At 47.1% G+C, this 10,954-nt stretch overlaps 1 protein-coding gene across 1 annotated transcript in view; it reads right to left on the minus strand.

Moving 5' to 3' along the window:
- The window catches only part of F8 (coagulation factor VIII), a 109,105-nt gene that overhangs the window by 76,840 nt on the left and 21,311 nt on the right, over positions 1 to 10,954 (minus strand). Inside the window, exons 2-3 of the mRNA XM_025205942.1 lie at positions 4,282 to 4,406; positions 2,149 to 2,271 (exon numbers count right to left, since the gene is read on the minus strand). Coding sequence (XP_025061727.1) covers positions 2,149 to 2,271; positions 4,282 to 4,406 — 248 coding nt within the window. The remainder of the gene's footprint in view (positions 1 to 2,148; positions 2,272 to 4,281; positions 4,407 to 10,954) is intronic.

Genomic DNA, 10,954 nt, shown 5'->3' on the forward strand with positions numbered 1-10,954 from the left:
TTTGACCCCAGTACTTTTTTCTGCCATGGCAGGGGGTTGGACTTGATGATCTGCTCAGGTCCCTTCCAACCCTACCAACTATGAAACTATGAAACCTCAGCATGTTGGCTGGTGTTAGTACAGATGATTAGTGTTGGATAGCCAAGTACCTGGCTAGTTCATGATGTGGACATATATAGGTTACATGAGTTTTATAGTGGTAAGTGTGGTGGAGAACAACTGGGGTGCTCGCCACTTAGTTTGGGCTGCAGCAGGCTGGAGAAGAGCCTGCATGGAGGATAGCCGGGAGACACCGCTGAGCAGTCATTTTAAGGGGGAAGCTGTTTGGCAGAGCACCAGTGGGGTGCTCACCACCTAAGGGCTGTTGCAGACTCTGAGTGAGCCTGCTTTGTGAGCAACAGGGAAAGCCTCCCCCAGGAACCATTTTAAGGGGGAAGGTGGGTGGCAGAGCAAGCACATTTGGTGTCTGCCACTTTAAGGAGGGGAGCAGGCAGCAGGCGAGTGCAGGCCAGCCCTGATGAGGTGGCCATTTTAAGATCTTGGCTTTCAGGGCTGGAGCAGCAGTTTGCTGCCAGCAGCTGAGGAAGCAACAACACCTGGCTGAGCTGCTGCTCATAGAACATCTTGGAGGTAAGGGATGAGCTCTGGGGGTGGCAGGAGGCTCCTGGTCCTGGGTATGACTGACAACTGCACCCTGCTGGGAAGGGAGGCCTGGTGGGACTCCCTGTGATGAGGGAGTCCTCAAGAAATGCCAAGCCAGTTACCTCTCTGGTGAAAGGCGGGGAGGGGCACCTTAAAACCCCAGCCCCACCATTCGGTAGGTTAATAACATCAGAGGGGAGTAGGGCCAGGCACGTCCAGGGAGGGGCACCTGAGCCCAGAGTGGGTAGTGGGGCCAGGCAGACCCATGGGAGGCACCTGAGCCCATGGGGGCTGCAAGATCCCAGAACCCCAGCAGAGGGGGCGAGTGTGCTGAGGCTGCAAGTGAGCCTGAGGCTGAGCGAAGCGGCATAAGGAGAGCCGCAAGTGAATGGGGCGAGTCACTGGCCCCAATTAGGAGGCCCGTGGGCTGTTACACAGTGAGGGGCCAGGGGTACAGTTAGCTCAGTGTTTGGTTAATTGCCCAGCCACCGCACACATGAGGGTTACAGGAGACGCCCAAAAGTCTGTGCCAGGGCTGGCCAAGGAGAGTAGAGACAAGCCTGATGGCCCACATGGTCACTTGAAGGAGCAGGGCAGCGTGCATGTGGCCCAGTGAGGGGCGTGAGTGAGAGGCCTGGTGAGAGTAGGCAGAGTGGTAGAGGCCCCAGTGAGAGGGGAGCAGTATGTGTGAGGCCCTGAATAGGGCAGCGTGAGAGAGGCTTAACACTATGCTGAGTTGGGCCCAGCTTCAGGCCAGAGCATAGCACAACTCACGGAAACACCTGAGAGGCATGGGACACAATAAGAGAAGGTCAGTGTTTACTGCCCATGAACAGCAGGCTGCTGAAAGGGCAGCCTCCCGCCTGAGAACATCAGAATTATTTAACAACAAGGCGTGGCAGGAAAGTAAGGCAGGCGGTGTGCCTAAACACAGGTGGGTGGGCCAGCACTGTGACTGGGCCTGGGAGTATGCCCCCTGCCACAGTAAGGTAAAGACTGGTTCTTGGGGATGAACTGCCCTCACAGAGGACTCTTGGTGTGCATCTACCCCATGGGTGCACCAACAGATTCTCTTTGGCCAGCTGTGTCCACTGGGGTCATGCCTGCAGCATAAGTGCCCTACACCATCGCCAACCCAAGTGCTTAAATGGTGAAGAGAACCCAACAGCCCCTCGATTTCTTCATCAATAAAGAATCCAAGTTGAGTTCTATCCAAAGTGTTATTTGGTTACCTGAATGAACAATTTTATGACACATGCTCCTTCTGCCTTTCTTTCCTGCTCCACATCTTTGCCACCAGGAGGCAGTGTTGGAGGGATGGCAGGATCTTTTCTCTTGTTAGTTTTAAATGTATGTATAATGAAGGAAAGTCTAGGCAAAGAGGTGGACTTCCCACTTAGCTCTAAATTCAATGAAATTTTCTTTAGCTCCCTGCTTCCACAGGTCTACTGTCCTGAGAACAAGCCCTAGAGCAACTGCAGAGCCAGAAGAAAAAGCCAGTGTTACCTTCTGATCCTTTCCAGTACGATACACCCACGGCATGGAGGCTGAATGGGTGAGAGGCCAGGTTCTTAAAGGTAACAACCACTGTGTCATAGACTTCTGCTCGAATGGTGGGGCCCAGGAGACCTAAAAGAATGAGAATGTTGCCAAGTCACTGCTGTATAGACAATCCGACTCAGCTAAAACTATGAAACACCCGGAGTCACTCATATCCTGAAGCCAGACAACAGAAGCCCAGGTGTACATGGTATTTAGTAACCAAAGGAGTAGTCATAGGCACATGTGCTAGAGATCATTCCTGGCACAGGAACTTAAAATAATATTTCCTTTTGTGGTTACCATTGTTAACCAACATCTACATGCATCACACTGAAGTAGTGTATAATGATCTGAGAGCTCTCCAGGCAGCAATAAATGGGACAACCTTAGCACATGAAAAAAGAGGGAAATTCCACGTGCATCTGAGAGTGGACATCATCAGAGACGAGAGAGGCTGGTTTTCTACTGACTTCTCATTTATAAACTGTTGAGACACACTGTGACAAGACTTGCTGTTGAAGCAGAATGGTACAACCCAGCTTAGAGTTCATGAGTCTGTGAGTGGAAATGTCATAAGCACAACCTAAGGGTCTAGATGTGCCCAGAGGCTATCCAATATGCTGTAATTACAGCGTTAACTGAGTCTGCTGGAGCGTGCTAATTAGCACGCTCCAGCCAGCCTCCGCATCTTGTGTATCAGTTTCCCCGTGCTTCAAAACGGTGCGGGGGGTGCTTTAACTAAAGCTTGTTCGACAAGGTTTAAAGTGTCCCCGCAGGGATGCTGATACACAAGATGCTGACGGTGCTTTAATTAGAGTGACTCTTGGAGCTGCTCTAATTAAAGTGCCCTCCCCGAACCCCAAAGTGTGTATAAAAATGCCCTAAGTGATTGCACAGGCTCCAGCTTTCCAAGCAGACAGGAGCCAGGTAAAATTTACTTGTATAAATCCTCCATGGGGTCACAGAATCCTGGTAATACATGGTGCAGGGAAGGAAGCACGCTGCCTTTAAGAAACCATAAACAGCCTTCCTGGGCCACAGCATGTGTCACAGTATCATGATGCATTTATGGAGAGGATGATCTTTGAAGCTCTACCTGGGATCTGAAGTGGACTGTCCCTTAAAAATCTGGAGGGCATAAAAAGCTGGAGGGGATAAGGTAGAATTTTAAAAAACAGCCTTCCTCTCCAGCTCCCTCCACTGACTCTTATGCAGGCTGCTCAGGGCTTACATCACACTTCAAAATGGAATTTAGGTATTTTTGAAAATTTTGCTCATAAACAATAACTCCTAAATCCCAAAGGACACAAGATCCCATCTGTCCTCTGAAGTTAGTAAAAATCTGAAAATAACACCAACCAGTTACCTTAAAGAGAAAGCAGTCATTAAAATAACAGCAACATCAGTGTTGTTGTAAAGGGGATCTAATTTAGCAATGTTCTTAACTGGACTTCAGTTTATTAATAATCTTTGGGGTCACATTGAATTTAACACAATTCTGATAAAAAAAACATCAAAATCAGTGCCTGCAAAATCAGCATATGGCATTTGAAGAGATTTCTTACCCTCTTGGTCCATCATCCTAAAGCTGATATGGCCAAATGGTTACAGATCAATCAGAGTGCTGTCGTAAAAGGAAGACTGGTTTTTTTCACTTAAAATAACTATCAGATCTTTATTTTTAATTGTCTTTCTCTGTAAACAGCTAAAAATTGTGGTATTTTGAAAATTATTACTGTGCAGGCCTAAGACACTGAAAGTGCTGGCTTGGACCAGAGAACAACAGAGTTTGTATCAAATTTCTGCTTTTCAAATGGCAGCTTTGTTCTGGCATTTTGCTGGTTGGCGATATTTACATAATGTATTTACATAGATTTACATAATTTGCAAGGGGCCTTAGGTTTCTTTAGTATCCCATAGTACAGGATGATTATCTATCATGCATCATCACTGTAATAACTGATGCTATCTATTTGAAATTATCTATCTAGACATCTGTACTTATCTCCTCACCACAGTATATAATCTAAATAAATACCACTTGATGTATATAAAGATATAGAACATTAGGCTGTAGATACAAATCATTCTTTTTACCCATCCAGGCTGGTTTGGACTTGGTTTGGGTGAATGAGGCATCAGTATATTCCACAAATACTGCCTTCTTGTACCGAGTGAAGGTGCCAAGGGTGGGAGGCCTTAGGCCTTGATCTCCTGGAGCCCTGAATTTAAAGTGAAAAATAAATAAATAAAAGGTATTTGCAAATCTCCCTTTTCCCAAAAACATGACTCCATTTCCCAGTTCTAGACACCAGATGCCTCATGCACCCTTCATATTTCCTGATAACCTGCAGGTGTGTTTTTACATTGTTTTTACAAGGTTCTCCGGTGATAGTACAACATGATTAATGTACCAGGATTAGTCATTTTGGAATAAGATACATCATATTGTAATGTCTTATGCTTTTTTTACCATAGAAACAGGCTGACTACATCCTTGAGCAATGGGTACAGTAAATAGACAGACAGATATGTTTGCAATCATTCTAAGGTGATAAAAGTTTTTAAGAACTATTATCTTAATGGGATCCATCAGTCCACATAATACAAAGCATTCAAGGTTACCAGGTTTCCTTGAATGTACACGTTTATCCTTGTAAAACTATAGGTGTGATAGATGTGCAGAACCAGTTCAAAGCATCCAGTTCACCTAGCCCAGTCTCCTTCTTCCAGCACTTGCCAGCATCTCATACTCAGAGGGAAATTAACCTCATCAAGTGCCTCCTCAGCTGTGCAGTACTAAACAAGAGGACTCCACAAACACAAGCAGAACTAACCTTAGGATGAACTGTGTGTTCAAAGCATGAACTTCCTACATGCATTAGACTGAAAGGCCTAGATCCCAAAAGGGACTTAGGTGTGGTGACTTTCAGTGTTCTGGCACGTAACTTTTAGGCACCCAGCTCAAGCAGTGGAGTCCAAGATGTCAAGTTTGGCATCTTGGTTTCCTGTTATTCAAATAGAAGTATATAGGTGCTTAAGATGGGGATTCACAACTCAACATGGGGGGCAGGGTACACCTAAACCAGCCAACAGAAAATGTACAAGAGAACATATCTGAAAGGCCACCTCTCCCCCTGACTTGGAGGCAGTTAGGCACCTCTATGAAACAGTGATTCACAGCCTGAATCCCCAATCTAGACTGGCTCACTTTTTTAAACTGCCTGAAGTTTGGAGCGCTTGCCTGGGAAACAGGAGATTTGGGTTCCAGGCATTCTTCAGCCTGGGGGGATGTAACAACAACCCCTTCCCTTCATGTCTTAGGGAACTGTCCTAACCACTGGACTGCATAAAAGTTGGAAAGAAGGAGTTGTGCCTCTGCTCCTAAACCTTTTTGCTAACATCTTTAACCGTTTACTAGTGAATGTGAATTGAATGAGCAGTCCTGAGAGCAGAGACAGTAACCTGTGTTTTCCATCTCCCAAGAGAATGCCCTCCTGCCTGGGCTACAGGGGCAGACTCCTACCTACTTACTTTCCTTCTGATCCCTGGACTCTGCCATTCTTAGCTGTTCAGTAGCCCAGTTTCAACAGGAAGGTTGAGTGTAAGCTCCTGTGAGGTTCTGGCAAACCGGCAAACCTCCCTGCCTGAGTTTCCCCAATTGTGAGCTGAAACTGAGGTTTGCTTATGCTCTAGGGATGTTGTGAACAGAAGCATGGCTAGGAATTCTGCTGCCCTGGGCAGGGAAGGGGAGGGAGGGCTGCCCAACACTGGAGAGCCTTACCTCCCCTCACACGGGCCACTGCTGCCACTGTCACAGGGCAGGCAGGCTCCCCACGCACGTATCTGCTGCAGTGGGACAGACTCCCTGGGGGCTGCCATCCAGGCATCCCCTCTACATCAGTGCCTGGGGCTGGTGGCCTGCTCGTCTACTCCCTAGTCACACTTCTTGTTCTGAGAATTGATCAGGTGTTTCCAGGTTTTGAAAGAGCCATATTTTCAAGCACTCCACACCCACGGGGAGGACCAGATTTTCACAAAGCTCAGTTTAACTTCTAACACCTAGATATGTATTAGACTCCATAGCCTGTTCTGGAACCTGGAATTAGAGTCCAGGTTAGATTCTGGAATTAGATTCCATAACCTGTTGCAGACTGCTCTTCTAAGAAGTAGGAGAGATGTATATTTGACTTCAGGCTTCCCAAAACCTAGGTTTCCCACTTCCTGAACAAGTGCTCTAACCACTAGAATATTTTGCAAAAAGTTGGGCAGCAGCACTCCCCCTCAGCTATGGTCTAAAACAGTGTTTTCCAACAGTGGGCTGGAAGGACCCAGCTCAGTTAGAAGGGACTTGCACTAGGGACTGGGCTGTTGCTGCTGCCACTTCTTTCTGCTGCCATTTCTTTCTGCCACCGCATGGCATGTGTGAAGCATCCAACCACCCAGCCATGATATTGTGCCGTGAAACATGGGAAAAGCCCCCACTGCAGAACGCTGTCTAAGCTGCTGCTCCACGGACCAGATGCAGCCCCAGGGCCATAGATTGCCAACCTTTGGTCTAGAGTGACTGAGCGCAGGACTCAATCCTGGCCAGGAGGCTCTGTGTACATATACTAGATGAGGCTTAGGTTTGTGAATGTTTGGCTCAGACAAGATGGTGGCCATTCTGGGCACGCTCAGTAGCTCGCACGCTCAGTAGCTCAACTCCAGGTAGCCAAGTGACAGTGATTAGGCCTGGATTTTGTGAGTAGATAGACAGATTTCCTGATAACCTGATGTAGGTGTCTAAATCCTATCTAAAGTGCAACTATGCTGCTTAAGCACTTTTTGGATCTACTCAGATTTTGGAGGGCAGAGCCCATGTATTCCCGTTTGTGCAGTGCCTATCACTGAAGTCACACAAAACAATAATGAACAAGAGGCATCATACATTTCAAAGCAACGGAGTAGATATGCACTTACATGTGGAACTGCAAATAATGGATCATTTGGCTCAGTGGTCAAAACAAAACAACATTAAAAAAAGGTTGAAGTCAAATCAAAACACCATTATTTTCACTTTTTTCAATTAAAGGAAAAACTAAAAAAAATTCACTTCAGGTCAACAAAATAATTTAGTTCAACCTGAAATAAAGAGTCTTGTTTAGTTTTGCAGGATATCAGTTTTTAAGAACCTTTCTTCCTTTTCCTTCTTTTAAATTTGGATCAGTTGCTTTTTGAAACAAGAACTCCAAAAGCTTATTTTGAAAATGTGAAAATGAAACATGTTGGCAATTCCTAAATGAAGCATCTCATTTAGAAGACACTAAAATAAAATGTTTTCATATTTCCTAAAGCCTGTTCCATATTTTTTACCTAAGACTCTTCCTCAAATTTGACCTAGTTTCATTAACAGTTTTGGCCCATCTGAAATTCTATTTTTGCTGAATTTATAATCACCCCCCAAATACCATGCAGCTCTGTGTGTATCAGATGATCGTGCAGCCCTTGAGAAATCCCTCACTAGTTAAGCAACTGGACTTCAGCCAAAGGGGTTACACAGGCACAGAAAGAAGTCACTGACTGATAGGCATAGGTCTTGTCTCCAGCCTGTCAACCACAGGGCCAACTTTGCCAGCCTCTATCTGTGGGCTGTCTGCCCCCTACACAGTGCAAAATGTTGGCCCTTCTCATGGGGGTGCAATCCTCTGGTGCGCTTCTCAATTTGTTTATTCAGAGATGGGAAATTACATAAAAAGTAGGTAGTAATGAGCTCTGCTAGTCAACCTGACTTCTGACCTATTCCAGTCTTGGTCTCGCACACTGTTTTGCCATGGGGCAGCATGCTTACAACAGAGGTGGACAATTATTTTGGCTGGAGGGCCACTTCACGAGTTTTGGTGAGCTGTCGAGAGCCGCAACGGTAGCCCCGCCCCTTGGCAGGTGCCCCACCCCCTGGTTGCCATTTTGATACCCAAAGTCTTGCCCCCCTCACCCTGACCTTTGCCACAGAAGTCCCTCCCCTTGCCTCCTGGAAGTACTCCTTTTGGGAGGGAAGGGTTGCCATCTTGAAACAAGAAAAAAAAAATCATATACTAAAGGTCAGGCACCTACTATAAACTTTTTAAATTTTATTACAAAAAAAATTGTCATGATTTGTGTTTGCATAGTGTATATAGAGATGATTGCATAAAAACTCAGAAATAAAGTCTTACTCTTGTATATTGTGTGTGTGGGGGGGTATGACTGGGGGGATGTATAGTGGGGGGTTGTGGGGCCCGGTGTGAGTGTGTGGGGTTTGTGAAGGGTGAGGAGTTGTGGAGGCCACCCACACACTCCCCCCCATCATGCACAGCCCCCGCTGGCAGCAGGAGCAGCAACAGCAGGCAGGAGCACTCGGGCACTCATGCCGGTGGTGCACAGCCCCAGCCAGTGCTGCATGTGGAGGCAAGGAGCAGAGCCAGGCTAGCTCTATTGCACAGGAGTCCCTGCAGCACATGTACAGCTCCTGCACTCACTCACCACCGGAGCCAGCTGCCTTCCCCGCCCCTGTTGTGCAGGTCCCAGGACTCCGCGAAGAAGCAGGGGCTGGGGCTCCCTTCCACTTCCGGTGGAGTCCTGGGACCTGCATGGCAGGGGGTAGGGGATGCAGCCAGCTCCATTGCCAGGGCTTCCCTCGGTGATGCGTGAGTGCAGGAACTGCATGTGCACCACAGGGATCCTCGCGTGATAGAGGCAGGCTAGCCTGGCTGCGCTCCTCACCACCACGTGCAGCACTGGCTAGAGCCATGTGCCACTGGCAGCAGCACCTGTGCCAGGCACAAGCACCCCGAGTGCCCTCGCTGCTGCTGCTGCTGGCAGGAGCTGTGAGCCATGAGGGGGAGTATGTGGGGGGGTCCCCATGTGGTAAAAATATGTTATAATCTAGTCATTATGATTTTGCAATAACGTTTGTGTAGCAGCTGTGTGGTAAAAAAAAGTCTCATCTCCCTACACAAAGGCTTCACAGCTGAGAACTGTTTAGTTTCACTACATAATTGCTTCTGCATATTATCACACTTGCTTCTGCTAAGGTATGTAGGCCAATGATAGATTTACGAGTAGCACTAGACTTCTGCAGACATAGCCGGGAACAGATGCAACAAATAACTCCTTACGAGAGATAAGAGAAGAGGCACAGGGAAAGGTGCTGATGTAAAGAACTCAGACCTTGACCAAAGAATGACCGAAATGGACTTAAGGACGGCCCCAGGGAGGAGATTTAAGATGTAAATGAGACATGTATGTAAACCATCATAGAACATGTACCTGCTAGACATATGTTGTAAGACGTAATACTGGGGCTGCCAATAATTACGCGACACGTTAGAATCTTTTGTTTATGTTAGCTATAAAAAGGAACCCCAGACTCTGTTTGGGGTCGACACGGATTTGAGTAAATTAAGCTCCCTTGTCGAACTTGTTTGCAAACAATAAATCTGAAATTAGACCCAGCCTGTGTGTGAGACTCTCTCCTAGAGGTGGATTGGACAAGCCTCCAGGGGCACGAAACTAGCCGTTTGTGCAACAATTTGGCGACCCAGATGGGACTTGCCCTTGGACCACCCTGGGGTAAAATAACAAGACGGGAAAGGTGTTCGTGAAGTGCGCACCAGACTGATTTTGGAGTCTGTCACAGTCACTGGGAACGTGGGTCAGGACACCCGAGAGGGTAAAGGATCTCCACTGAATGAGTCACCCAGGCTGAGCAGGGTCCGAAGAGACGGCGCCAGGGTGTTGACGGAGTAAGTATTCGTTTGCCTTGTGTCATTTGGGTAGTTTGTTTTGTTGTGTGGTCTCTCGGGGAATTTGGAATTTTGGAACGTTCAGTATATAAGTCTGAACATTAGCCCCAGGGACTTTGTTTTGAGTGATTTTGTTTTGGTGTTCAGCAAATAGGTCTGAATTTTGATTGACACAATGAATTCGGGTAGCTCTCGAAAAGAAAACTCCACAACCCCATTAGGATGCATGCTTAGGAACTTTAGTAAGTTCAAAGGGAATTACGGGGTAGAAATGTTAAAAGATAGATTGATTACTCTCTGTCAGTTGGAGTGGCCAGATGCCGGTTCTTTCAATGTGAATCTGGCTAAGGCAGTGTGGGGGAAGAGGTAGGTCTGACTGAATGAATGTGCGTCTGTGTATTTAGAAAAATGAGCCACTGACCAGGTCTGGGACTAAGGCTGAGTCTAGCCGCCCCGATTCTGCCTGATAAGGTAGTGTCGAACGCAAGGGGGCTCAGCTAGAACCTCGTGACCCAGTGGACAGGGCGTCTGAGTGATTTTGTCTTTTCCAAACCCCTTGTCCCAGTAGCTTCTGCCGAGAGCAGGAGTGAAAGAATCCCTCCCTCCTTCCACTGTATGAGCTGGTGTCGGGTCAGTAGCCTTGAGTCTGGGCAATAAAGACTGCGGGGCAAGGCACCGAGCAGCCCGGACGTCCTAAATAAGCCTTTCCTGTGTCTTTTTGTGTGTTCAAAATCATGGTGACTGGATCCGAACCTTATTAAACACAGGTCAGTTAAAAACCTTACTGCCGGCTAGAATTTTATCTGGTAAAGGATCCTATTTTTGTGTCTGAAAACATACGTTGTATTCGGGAAAAAACTGCTCAAAGTGCCCTCATCCGACAGCACGTTGGGCTTGTCGTAAATTAACTAGGACGCTGGGAGAAAGCCCCGGGTCCTCTTTAATTCTGATAGTGAGGGAAGATCTGACTCAAGGGTTAAGGTGCAGGGATGAGGCTAAAACACCAC

This window comes from Alligator sinensis, unplaced genomic scaffold, assembly GCF_000455745.1.
Source record: "Alligator sinensis unplaced genomic scaffold, ASM45574v1 scaffold619_1, whole genome shotgun sequence".
Classification (NCBI taxonomy): Eukaryota; Metazoa; Chordata; order Crocodylia; family Alligatoridae; genus Alligator; species Alligator sinensis.